This window comes from Strigops habroptila, chromosome 10 (genome assembly GCF_004027225.2).
Source record: "Strigops habroptila isolate Jane chromosome 10, bStrHab1.2.pri, whole genome shotgun sequence".
NCBI lineage: Eukaryota > Metazoa > Chordata > Aves > Psittaciformes > Psittacidae > Strigops > Strigops habroptila.
Genome location: NC_046359.1, coordinates 28,653,876 through 28,667,194, shown reverse-complemented (window position 1 = coordinate 28,667,194; position 13,319 = coordinate 28,653,876). Strand labels below are relative to the sequence as shown.

The following is a 13,319-nucleotide window of genomic DNA, read 5'->3' as shown; positions in this document are numbered from 1 at the left end:
ATTGCATTGAAGTTACTAGAAGTGATCAATTACCAGGATATCTAAACTGAGATAGCTTATTTTAAAAAATGAGGGGCTTGGAATTCCCTGGATGAATAATGAAACTTCCTAAATTATGATGGTTTTGGTGTCTTGATTTAAAAACTCTTCTAAACTTCTTTATTACCTTTAAAAATCTTAGCCCTTATGTTAGGGGAAAAAAAAACCTCAGTCTTTTGATGTAGCAGGAGAGCTGAAATAGTCATGAGAAGCATTCTAAGATTTAAGATTGAGGTTAAAAGAAATGTAGAGTATGGCTCTGTTTAAAAAATAAATTACAGCATTTTTAGAGTAATTTTAGCATAGTTTTGTTCTTGATATACTATTTTACTTCCTTTTGTTGGCTTGTGACAACTTTATGCCACATCTGAGCCATATATATAATTTTTGTCTCTGTATGTTCTGTGCTTGTTGCTCTTCCCTAGGTCCTTGTTCTTCTCATTCACTTGTGGTTTTTAATTGGATATATTTTGGTCTGTGTATTATATTATTTCATCAGCTTTCTTAAGTTCTGCCTAGCTGAAGTGGTCTTCTTTGCTTCTTGCCTGGTGGTAGTCCATGGAGCTGCTCCTTTTTGACACTACCTCAGAGCAGCTTGGCCGTCCGGCTAGTGAAGAGTTCAGCCCTGTGATGTTCTTTGGCCTTGAGTGCTAAGTTGAGTCTTGAAACAAAAACTCAAGTCAGTCACCATGCATGACTTGGTGTTCAGCAGGGCTGATGGGTGGATTATCAGCCAAAATTCCACAAAGGGTACACCAAGGAAAAGTGCAGAGTAAATCTGGGATTTTGTCATGTTAAAAGACCAGTTTTGACAGAAAGAGGAGCAGCTTGGATGCTGGAGAATTTTCAGGTAAGCCTTGATGACTTCCAGAGATGTTTCCTGAAATAAGATGCTGTTTGTTTTCGGGAAATTTGAGCAAAAGTAGTAATTCAGGCAGTTACTGAGATCAAAGATGCTTCTGGGCTCACCTCCAGGGCTATCTCAATTGCATATTCTGTAGGTTTCAGCCACTTTAGTTAGGTGATGTGGGGGAAAGGAATCTCATTCATATCTAAATCAAATTGGCAAAATAGAAGAATAAGAATTTACCAATCAGAGCTTTTCTTCTCTCTGCTGATGAACTCTGGCTTGCAGCTGATGCTGGTGTCACACTTCTACAAGCTACTTAAAAGTTCCAGCAAGTCATTGAAGTACAGTTTGTCCATTTGCAGCATATCGAATCAAGCTGTCTCCTTCCTAATGGAGGATTAATTTCTGTTGTGAATACAAATGAAGAGTGCATTTAATGTGGTTGACTTTCAGATAAGAAAGGCCTTTCTCCTTTCTTCACAGGGAGCTGAACTGAATGCAAACTCATAAACAGTAGTTGTTGTTTTTTTCTTTTTTATATTGGAACAAAACCTAGATGTGAGTTTTGTTGCTAACTGGAACAAAGCCAGCACAGCTTTACTTACAACTGAACATGAACTAGAACTGAACCAAAGTGGATTCAGTTTCCTGCTGCTTTCTTCTAACTGGCTGATTGATGATTTTAAGTACAGTAGGACTCTCAAAAGTTACTGCAAGGTGTTGCACAGTAGTGTTTGGAAGACTGTAAATGTGAATCTCTTGTGAGAAGGGTCTGAGATCACTGCTGAAGTGTCTGTCTAGTTCATGCTGAGGTTTTGTGAAAGGTACATTTATTTTCTGACAGTTGGTCTGGGAAGATCTTCCCTCTGAGGCAGTAAAACCAGGGTGTCATCGATGTTCTTAAAATACAGTTGGTTAATAGGCAAGTTGCAGAATCTTTCTTTTTTACAGAGGACTAGCATAGGATTAACAGTTGAAAAACTGAAGGGCAACTTCATGTAATCTGAATATCACCATTTCCTAGCCTTTGGAGATTATTCTACCTCACTTAGGAAGGATTTGAATTTATGCCACTTCAGTCTTGGATCTTCTGGCTGTTAATCTCCCTGATTTTTGAGGTCTAAAAATCAGCACAACTATTTTCTGTATTCTTTGTATGGTAATGGTGTATGGCCATTTCCAACTGTATGCAATCCTAAGTTTTCCAGAGTACACCTGGAAGGAGGAGAGGGCAAGAAAGGAGTGTTTCAACCATAAAGAGAAGAAAAATACCATATGCCTTACAGGAAACAGATCATGTTGCTTTGGTATCTTGATCTGTAAGACTTCACTCAGTAAGTTTTACTTAAGGGAAGTAAGGAAATACAGAAATTACGTAAGGAAATACGGAAAAATGCATGCAATATACCAAAACTGTTGCATATGACCAGGAAAAGTACTAGTAAATCCTAAGGTCCTCTGCTTGTCAATGCACTTACTGTTATGCAGATACCTATTTCATGACAATTGCCCAGCACGTTGCAAGGATGGCTACTCAGAGAAATACTAACACAATTAGGAGAAACTCCAAATATCTGTGTAGTCAAATTGTCACATTCAGGTGATTTCTGAGGCTGACCAAATGTGCCATCTAGGACTTTGGCTTAGGCATTTGATGAAGTGATTACCTGAAATTGTACCGTAGTAAAATTATTTGACAGCATTTATCAGTTTTTGACTTGTAGCAGTCAGCTAACCATGATGTGCTTGCAGCCCTGATTCTTTATTCAGGGTTTTATTCCTAGCTATATGAGTAACCTCCTCCCTTCTGGTTGCAGTTTTGTAGCGTGACATTTAAAAATGTCCATAAGCCAGGACAATAAATGTGCTTTAAATATTTTGTGACAGCTAATTATTTCTCTATGGTTTGGAGAGTGCCGCTGCACTAGTGCATTAAAGAATACATTTTGAAAAGCCTTGTGATGAAATTACAGGTCGGTTCTTACCGCACAATGCAATTCCTTTATTCTTAAATCAAATAACCATCTGCTTGGGAAAGTGCTCTGAACTATTCTTTCTTGAAATACATTTAGCAGCTGTTTCAAGTGAATGGCTTTATGCAGACTTTTGTTTTGTAGGCGATTTTACTGTACTTTCACTTGAAGTTGAGCATTGTTCAGCCAAGCCCAACTCTTATGCATTGTACTTCACGTTATCGCTGGGCTTGTGTAGGTTCTTTGTACTTTATCTTTATTACTATTACTGAAATAATGCAACATCCATTTCCAGTGTGGGTATGGTTAAGTGCAGTGAAATTGTACTATGTAACTTTGCTTTATTCCCCAGCCTTCACAAGGCGTGCTAGTAGAAGACATTTACATCATCAGAAGAACTGTACTGAATTAAAAAAAACCAACAAACCAGCAGATGTGTCTGAGGCACTCATACTAGTACAAGTCTCCTTTGACCTGTTCAGGCACAGAATGCCCTGAATGGTTAGTTTAGGCAACCTCGTATCTCAAGATTATTGACTTCTTTTTCCACTCATTAAGAAATTTCTCTTACTGATTTCCCTCTGATTTATTCCCATGAGTGCAGATTCTAGGTGTTTAGAAACCCTAACCAGTTTGAGCATGTAACTGTTAAGCACCTTAATAATAGTACGTTGTGCCATACATACACTCACCACCCAAACCTTTCAAGATAGTGAAGACAATATATTCCTCCCTTCAGATCAGAAACTTGGTTTTGTGCAGTGATGCTTCTGTGGTGACGCTACTTGTTGCTTTTGGAGCCATTAATACTGTTGTGTTGCATGTAAACATAGCCTTCTGTCCAAGCTGATTTTCTGGACTCTACCAGAAAGTGGACCGTGAACACCCTAGTCCCATTACAGCGGTCCATAAAATTTGTTCTTCCTTGTAATACACAAAATGAGTATGTGACTTCTGAGTGTGCACAGGTGCGTGCTTGTGCACAAACACACATGCATTTGTGTGAGAAATGTTCCTCCATTGGTGCCTGAGAGTCCTTAGGTTCCGTAGATTATGGAAGATCAAGGTCATATCATGTGATTCAGGACACTGCAACTGAGTATTGGTATGTGCTGTGTTAAGTAATGGAAGGTTCCTTGTTTTAAAATTGATTTCTGAGTACTGTGGTTATTTCAGCTGAATCTTGTTTTTCCCTGATGCTTCTGTTCTGTATTATGTCTGTGCATGTGTCTGGCACTGGAAAGTGTTTGATCTTTTCTGTAGGTCATGCAAGATGTTTGATGTCTTTTTGTTGACTTTTAAGTACGGGTAAATAAATGATAGAATCCCCTGCGGCCAAAATTTCTTAACTTTCATGTATATCATTGTGGTCAATTACAATGTGGCAAGCTGTGTTACATTTCTCTGTAATTATAATAATCAAATATGTAACATTCATAATGAAAGGCAGATTTGTGAACTTTGTGGCAGTGCACTGGCTCTGAAAGGGACCTGCTTTCTTTGGCCAGAAGAGCAAGAGGCTGTTGGGGGGAAAACAATCATGGAGGTAAACAGACATTCTAGGGAAGTTTTTTCAACATGTTTTTTGGGGGAAATTTCTTTAAAAGTCAAGTAAATAATGATGTAACATGTGAAATCTTTCAATTTTCAGATAATATTATTAAATAAAATTTTCTCAGCTATTTTTCTGGCTTTATCAAGCCTGTTGCAAAGCTAGCCATTTTAGGTGAGCTTTCTAGAGGTGCGGGAGTGAATGCTAGGGGAAGTTTGCAAGTTTAATCTTACCTTTAGCTGTCGCTTTGGTCAAGAGTTTGCTTCTGTTCCAATAATGGTGGTGTTCTGAAAGTTTTTAAATGACTTGGTCTGAAGTAATTTTGACTATATTGAAAAGTGTCTCTATTGACGTTTTATTATTCTCTTGAATAAGTTAAAAGAAGTACTCTGTTAGCTATTTAAATTGAAGTGGAAAAATCTTGTGGTTAAACAACAAAAGACCAGCACAGACTCTGTCTCCAGACATTTTCTAGTAGATTACAATTGTTCTGATTTTTCTTACGCATTTTCATGGAAATAATATTTTATCAAAATTGAAGAAGTAAATGCCCTTCAAAAGAGCAGATGTAACCCCCCTGCCCCAAGCCTTTGCATATTTCAGCTCTCTAAACACAGTCCTTCCCCTCTTCCTCTCAGAGAAGTGTGTTCAAAGAGAAACTTGCTGTTACATTGCACTCGGTAAGGGTTAATACATACTGATTTCTCAAGTCCGACATGATTCAAATAACCATCTGCAGTGACAGATCATGTGCTTGGAGGTTTATGCTTTAAGCTATCAAAATATCAGATAATCCTAGAACATCAGAACAAGAGGTGCAAAGCAGGTTTTATGATTGAATTCTTTCTGTTTCTGTGACTTACACAGTCCATTTAGGTTTATACTGTTGCCAAAATCCTAAACAGCTTTTTGGTTGTTGGGTTTTTGCTGTGTTTCATATAGTATCTAGCTAAGGAATGTCAGAGTAAAACTTGCTCAACCTTTATCCTGTTAGGAAGCATTTGTCTAGTCATTGTTTATTCCAGATCTGAGTTTTATGTCAGTGACTATCCTTAAATTTCTCTGGACAAGTTGGTGTTTAAATTAGTATAGTGCACCTAATCTTAGGTGATGTTCTTGTCTTGAACATAGGTGGCTGATGGGCTCTGTTATGATCAAATGAAAACCTGTGGTAACTGGGCACTAAGCCACTGAAGATGGCAGTTTACCTGTTTACAAGAGGTCTCAGTTTGCTCCATAGGGCATGCAAAATCTCTGTGCTGGTGCTATCAGCTACAATGAAAAAACACACCCCCAAATGTTGATGGAATGATTCAGGCTGTACAGTGGTCAAGAATGTAAAATTTTCTTCATATTCAAATATGAACCATTGGTGCAATGCAGATAATTGCATAGCATATTCTAGTCTTCTTCATTCCTATAAGATTAGAGAGAGTATGTGGTTCCCTAAGCAAAATCTTGGCCTAGGATGTTGAGAATTCTGAGTTTCATATTTTGGGGGGTGGGAGTTATATCTTGCACCTGAGAGGAGGAAAATGGTGAGGTGCTACATAAGCTTAGGACTCAGTTTTTCAGAAAAATGCTTAGGAGTTATAAGCTTGCAAAAAGCAAAACCTGAGGAAAAGCTGAACTAATTTCACAATCATCTTCTGCATAATTTCGTTAAATTCTGCATTACTCCAGAGTTGCCTAAGAGTTGGGATGTTTTGGAAATGCTGCAAAGAAATATTTAAGCAATTTTTTTGTTTGATATTGTTTTTACTGATGAGTATTGAGTGAATGGAAAAAAAAGGAAATTGCCTCTTAAATATGTACCCATGAAAGTTGTATGTGGTGTTGTCTTTTGTTTTGTTTTTGGTTGTTTTTTTTAAAGTACTTGAATGTCTCCAGTATTGCAGGAAGACAGGATGTGTATCGCTTGACAAAGTGAAGCTTAACTGAGACATAGGAGAAATGGTGCAGTGGGCAGTCTGGGCCTCCAGAGACCAGAGTTCAGTTCTTGTTTAACTGTAGACTTCTTGTATGACTTTCTGGCAAGTCATTTTGTCTAGCTTGTGCCTTTGGGAGTATCTCATTTTACAGAGGGGGAACTGTCTCAGAAGGGTGTTGAAAATAAAATCCATTAATGACTGTGAAACTATAAATGCCTTCAATATGCTGAAACTTGGCCATGGTTTCAATATAGGTTTTTTCCTCTGGAAGTATGTCTGGTTTTATGGATGGTTGCCTTTTGTTGCCTGAAACAGGCTAATAATACGCTTTATTCATGCCTGGAGTTTTTCAAGATCTGTACTGCTTTCCAGCATCTTTGTACTCATCTCAATGTGCTGCCACACAAGAATTATTCTAGTAATATAAAAGTTATTTAAAGTACCTTTACAATTAATCTTGCTTGCACCTACTAAGACTCTGTATTTTAACAAAATTCAGAGCAGTAAGTCTTTGGTGATCAGACATTTTGCTCAGTTATAGTTGTTGCATCTTTTGCTGCATGTGGAGAATGTGCTGTGTATATTTTGCAATGTGCCTTGCTCACAGCAAAGCTTCTTTTGTATCAAGACCTCCTGTCCCATCCCTAGTTTGCATCTTGCCTTGTTCTCTGTTGTGCTTTTCAACAGTCATGTCTTTTTAGATATCTTCCCATAGTGTCTCTCTGCATATATAAACGCTTGGCTGCATTGAGAAAGAAGTATTTTCAGTCAAAGAGAAAGGTCAGAATCAGAACTGCCATGGTCAGACTGTTTCCGTTGCATTCAAGAATGTCTGGTAGAATTTGGCCACTCATTTTGTTTCTGGTTACAAATGTCTAAGGGCATTTTTCATGTGGGCATTTGGTGAAAAATTAATGGAAACTTTAGATTGTGCCATATGCATTTTTTTTACATATTTATAAAATGACATGGCATAGTCTTCATATTCTAAGTGTATTTTTATGTTCAAACTGAAAGAAGAGGTAGTTTATATTCTAGTAATCTGACTGTTTTGGGCGTATTTATACCATTTTGTTTCTAGGCATTAAATTGGAAATTTTATGCAAATTTAGAATTGAATCAGTCCTTTTCATTCAGTACTTGGCTTGATACATGAAAGACCTTGGATCAAAAGGATTCCTATTAGTTTAGGGGATTCTGCTTTTTTTGGGGTGTTCTTTTTATATGTAAGGTCAGCTGAGGCACCGAGCTGCTGGCTTCTGGCAAAAGTACTAATTCATGTGGCTGATGAGTCTGTTAGCATAGGTGCTCACTGAAATGAAATGCGGGTATTTTATAAATCTAACAATAAGAATATATCCATTTCACTGTTATTGGTATTAGAATATTTCAAGAGGGATATATGCTTTCTTTGTAGAAGATACTCCCTTTTTATAAACAGTTTATTCTGCTTTAGAGGATCAGCAAAAATTCTGAGTCAAAATCAGTAAGCAGCATTTTTAATAAATGGTATACGAGAACAGTCCACTTGGTGGGTAATGGAAACCGGGGTTCAGCGCTCCAGTCTTTTCCTGAGTTGCTTCCAATGCTGTTTGTACTTAAATGGGCAGAACAGAGATTTTGTGATGGTGGTCACCAACTCTTCAAGCTGCCTGATTCTTCTGCAGAGATGTTGTTGCGGTTTTGTATGTGTGTGTGCATACTGGGATTTGAACTGCATAAAGCACTTTAGTGAAAGCTTAACCAAACAGTATAAAATGCTGATACAAACAGAGCATTAGACATGCCTGTCTTTAATACAGCCATCTGTTGAGTGCTGTAGCAGTTTTTCAAAAGCCTCCCTCAGCATAGACATCAAAGTCTATTCATGCACCTGTGCCTCTGATCTTCAAATATTTCTTATTTAAAACTGCAAAGGGAGAGGAGCAGTATTTCAATATCAGTAGATTTATTTAATAACAAAAAAAGAAAAAAGAAAAAAAACAAAACCCAAACAAAAACCCCCACAAACCAAACAAACAAAAAACCAACCCAAAACTCCTCCGCAAACCTCATGCTGCCACTTCAGAAATTGTTAAAAGTGTCTTTACTTAATATTCAACACTTTATTTATGGAAAAACCGTCAACCACGCTTTCATTTTCCTCTCCTCTGAGTAATCCCTGCCCTTGCTAACACCTATTTCCTGCCTCGTCTTACTTGCAATACAGCAGCTGAGATCATTTGCTTAACCCACTGGTCCGATGACATCAACCGGACCTGTGAACTCCTCTACTGGCTCGCTCTTGAACGGCACACAAGCGCTTTTGTGAGAAGCTGGTTCATGGAGGGAGGAGCTTGTGTCATCCTGATGCATTCAGCAGCTGTGGCCCAAAAGAGGGGGGAAAAAAAGCAGAGGTGCCTCACTTGTAAAAGTCCTCTCAGGTGATGAGAGAAACCTGGAGACAGAAAAGGTGGCCTCATGAAGCTGCCAGCTGAATGTAGACAGGCAAATCCTGGTATAGCCTGTACGTTTTGGTGTCTCCTTCCTTTGTTCATTTACTTGCTAATATGCAAAGACCAACAGATTGGTCTCCCAAATTATTAGTGTGAATTGGTGATCTCTTGATGATAATCTTATTCTGGGCTAGTGCCATACCCTGACGTTGCTCATGACTTTGGAGGCAGTCACTGTCCTTCACTGACATTGACGAAGCAAAGCCCCGCTTCTCCTGTTACCTCAGAGCCATGTGCTGAGGGAGGAGGAGGAGGAGGGCTGTGGTGCGGTGGGAGAGCATGTAACCTGTTTCCCGCCACAAGCCCCGCCTGCGGTTGCCTCAGTGCAGCAAGCGTCAGGAAAATTGTGGAGTTTCTGCCCACGGTGAGCAGAGCTTGGCTGGACTCTGGAGATGAGGCACGCTCACTTCTTTCCACCCTCTGTCCATTCGGTCTGGTACCAACATGAACCCATAGTGCCCCTGGTTTGGTACACAGCGGTCCTGATCTCATCAAGTCCCGTGTGAGTGTCAGGGTCCAGGGCACACCAATGGGCCCCAATGTCCCTGCCCAGTGTCCCACCCTCCCCACAGCCCAGGACGCCATGTCAGCCCCAGGGCTGCCAGCCCCTGTCCCAGTGACGCTGCAACATGGCCGGGCTCCAGTTCTCCACAGCCTGTCCCTGCCGAGCCAGGCATACCTGCTGGCCCATGTCCCAGCCTGGGTTTGGCCCTGGCCTGTCCCCATCCCCAGGAAGGTGCCTGATGCCCATGGCTGAGGCTACCCTGGTGCCTCCCTGACTGCCCACTCCTGGCTGGAGAGGTGGGACGCAGGACTGGCCCTGGCTGACAAGGCCCCTTGAAGTACCCTGGCAGTGGACATGACATTTTATCTGTGTGCTTTACTTACTAAAATAGAATGAAAATGTAGTATTAATGCACACCACGTCACTTGACTCACTCTCTGTAACTGTGTGACAACTGCTATGTGACAGTAAGGGCTACCGATTACATGGTGGTTTAGTTAAAGTTTAATTTTCTGAGATGGGTAGCTGCAAAAATTGTCTGTAATGTCTGGGGCATCATAAGGATACTCAAATCCAGCAGTATTTAGAGTTGCTGATGGAACCTGTGGTAAAATACAGGAGGGTTTGTAATAGGCTCTTCATTGCAATGCCTAAACATTCAGCAGCTTGTTCCCACAGCAGCTTGACAGTGAGCACCTGTATTTCATGCTGAGTGAAAGTGATCTCCACAAGAGCAAAAACTCATTAAAATCTACCAGAATGGTGCAGCAGTAAGCAAATCTTGTATTTCAGAAAAAGAGTGTAAGCATGTATTTCTTTCTCCATGTGGGAGTACAAAGGGAGTATTATAAACACGTGTTACCCGGCCATACGAGCTGTGTGTGTTCATTTCCCCCATTCTCTGACCAGAGCTGATCTGCCTTGCTGGGATCTGAATAGGCCACAGTGTTGTTTTTCACATTTGCATATCTGTGCTTGGTATAAATTACAGTAAAAAAAGTTACTCGATACTACCACTTTTTAACTTCCTTCCTTGTCTCCTTGGAAGTAGTGGTGCAAATTTATGGTAGAACAGTGCTTTAAATATTTTATTTGTAAAATTCACTGGGTTCAAGCTTTACAAGTGCTAAGGGTATACGCTTCTTTTTTATTTCAGTGAAGGTGCATGGTCCTCAACACCTCTTTGCAAAAGGAGGCTCTGTTGGTAGTGAACTGTAGACCTGCCCATGTGTTCTGCGTACACCTTGGCTTCATGAGTTTTGGAAACTTTTTGTTTCCTGCATATGCAGTCGCTTGCTTTGAGAGCCATTCTAAGTTTTTTTCTAATTCTCTTCTTGATTGCAGATTGACTTGGAGCCAGAAGGGAGAGTGTATGTCATCATAGACCTTTCAGGATCGTCAGGTGAAGGTAGGGACTTTCGATCTTTCATCTTATTCTTTTATGAATGGAATCTTCCAAGGGCCTCTGTAATGGAAGTATTAGAGGAGGTGCTATGCCAATGTTCTCTTAAATCTGAATGAGCTGTAGTTAAAGTGAACACTTTTTGATGTAACTGCCTGTGTGTCAATGAACAGTTACAGTTCGTCTTACCCTGTTCATCACTGAGGGTAACTGTACCAGCTAAAAGGACAGTGATGAAATGAGAATAGTTTAGTAGTATTAATTTCTAGAAGAAACTTCCAAATTACTATTTTTGGAATAGTGCTAACCACTATGTAGGTAGAAATGGTAAGATGTCAGAGGTGGGGGAAAATAATTTATTAGCTTTTAAAATTATTCTAATACTTGGTATTTTTCCACTAGATGTTTTCTTTTTCAAGTAAAGTAATGATCAAAATGCTGTAATGATAAGAGGTGTTTTCATTTTTATGACACAGCTGTGACATGTTTTGGAAAAAAAAAAAGAACCCAAAAACAAAGATAGAAGAGAAACATTAATTAAATTCTTAAGATATTTTTCTGCTGTTAACTGGGAGCAGAGTCAGGTGGTATATGGTGGGAATAAGAGACTCTGTGAAGAAGCAAATGTGTGTATCTTAGCCATGTTTTTTATGGCAGCCCGACCTGCTGAAATGGCCTAGATGGCTGGTTTGGGTTTGATCATTTTAGATTATGTCCACTGATCAACTTTCCGCAGTAACTCATAATGCTGAACAAGGTTATTGTTGGTTCACAATATATAAAGAAGATTGACATAAGTCCTGATAGTAGCTGAAACAGAAGATGCTATGAAATGAAATGATTTTGCCTGGCACAGTTGAGAAACAGTGGAATAACACATTTATTTTTCTGTTCCTTGTAATGAATTGCTGTGCTCTGACCAATTACTAGCAGTAGCTTGCAAAAACATGTGCAGCTATATATGCTGAATTTTAAAAACAAAGCAAACTATTATTTAAACTTCACCTTACAGCCACATTTTGTATGCACCTAAGATATGCTCTGCCTTTTTTTCTTTCTGTATATTAAATAAAATATCAGTTACATAGTACTTTCCACATGTCTTGCTAATTGACATGACAATGATGGAACTAATATGTGTTTAAAGATATTGAAGTTGTTCTGTCATAGGGGAGATGGATGTTTTCCCAACCTTCCATCGATAGTTGGTTGATACCCAGACAGGCATTGTTTTAGTATTCCATCACAAGATGTATTCAGGTGAGGGCAGGAAGAATGGTGTTACATTGTTCTTCAAAAGTTCTTTAACTTTCTGTAACAGGAAAATGAAAAACGGTGATGGTATAATGTCATCTATATTAGGTGGTGCATTACCCTCTGACACTTGAAAGCTGCTTGGAAAGGAATTTGCAGAACTAGAGCTTGTGTCGCTATATTAGCATTGAAGGGCAGCACTCCAATGGAAACAGGCCACTGAGGGAAAACAGCTTATGAAATGCTGTCTTAATGGGAAGTCCTTGGGGAAGACCAAGAGGCTTTAGTTAGGGTTAATTTTGTAGAGCCTTGGAGAAGTTGGTGTGCTTGCAAATTCAATGGAACTTGTATAGTTTTGGAGCTTTCCCATACAGTTATAATTGTGGAGAAGTGTTGTGTAGAAGTATTGCAAAATTCTCTAGAAAGGTTAACATTTTATCTCACAAGGGAAATTGTACCAGGTTTGTACAACAGTTCGTAAACTGTTTTGATGGTGTTTTGTTAGTGATGTAATGAAATCCTATTTTCAGACTGCTTTATTGGGAGTAAGGCCTAGCTAATTTTGGATGCATCTCTTCTCATTTCAGCTGTCTTAGTGAAGCACCTAGTTTAACATAACAACTATATGCATCCTTCTATACTGAACAGAAACTTTTAACCTGAACGGGAATTTATTCTACATGTTTAAAAAAAATAGATACATTTGATCTATGTACCTATATAAATATATATGCAGAGTACATCTGATATGTATTTTGTGCATTTCAGTGGGGCAGTTTGCTGTAGTTGTTCCGTATTCATTGACTATAAAAGGAACATAAGATTAAAGCTAGAATAAGTGCATGAGTTCTGGGTGGTGGGGTTGCTACTGTTGACCTAATGTGTTAACCAACATCTTGTTTTTTAAATCCAGTCTTCATTGTGAATAGCAAGAAAGTACATAGTATTCTTTTTATGCTGCATAAATGGGTATCAATATTTCACCTGAATTCTGGAGGGGGGAAAGTAGCAATTTATGAAAAGAAAAATACCTGGAGCAACAACTTTAACTGGAGGAAGCACTCATGTTTCATGTTTCTTGGTTAGCTAGCAGTATTAAAAAAAGGCAATAAAAAAAATCTCATCCCTGGAGATGTGGTATATACTTGCCAACTGGCATTGTGTTGTAATTCTGTGTATTGAAAATTGGCAGGTATTTTTATGTGGAACAGTAGAAAGAAGGGTTGAGTTACTGACTTTGCTATTTGCATTTTTTTTTTTTTCCATTCTAAAGACAAGCTACAAATCCATGCTTAGATCTGTGCCAGTTTCTCTGCCA

The 13,319-nt window shown here is 39.0% G+C and overlaps 1 protein-coding gene across 1 annotated transcript in view; it reads left to right on the top strand.

Annotated features, from left to right (window-relative positions):
• PRKCE (protein kinase C epsilon) overlaps positions 1 to 13,319 on the top strand; it is a 286,416-nt gene that overhangs the window by 89,528 nt on the left and 183,569 nt on the right. The window contains exon 2 of the mRNA XM_030499576.1: positions 10,690 to 10,753. Coding sequence (XP_030355436.1) covers positions 10,690 to 10,753 — 64 coding nt within the window. The remainder of the gene's footprint in view (positions 1 to 10,689; positions 10,754 to 13,319) is intronic.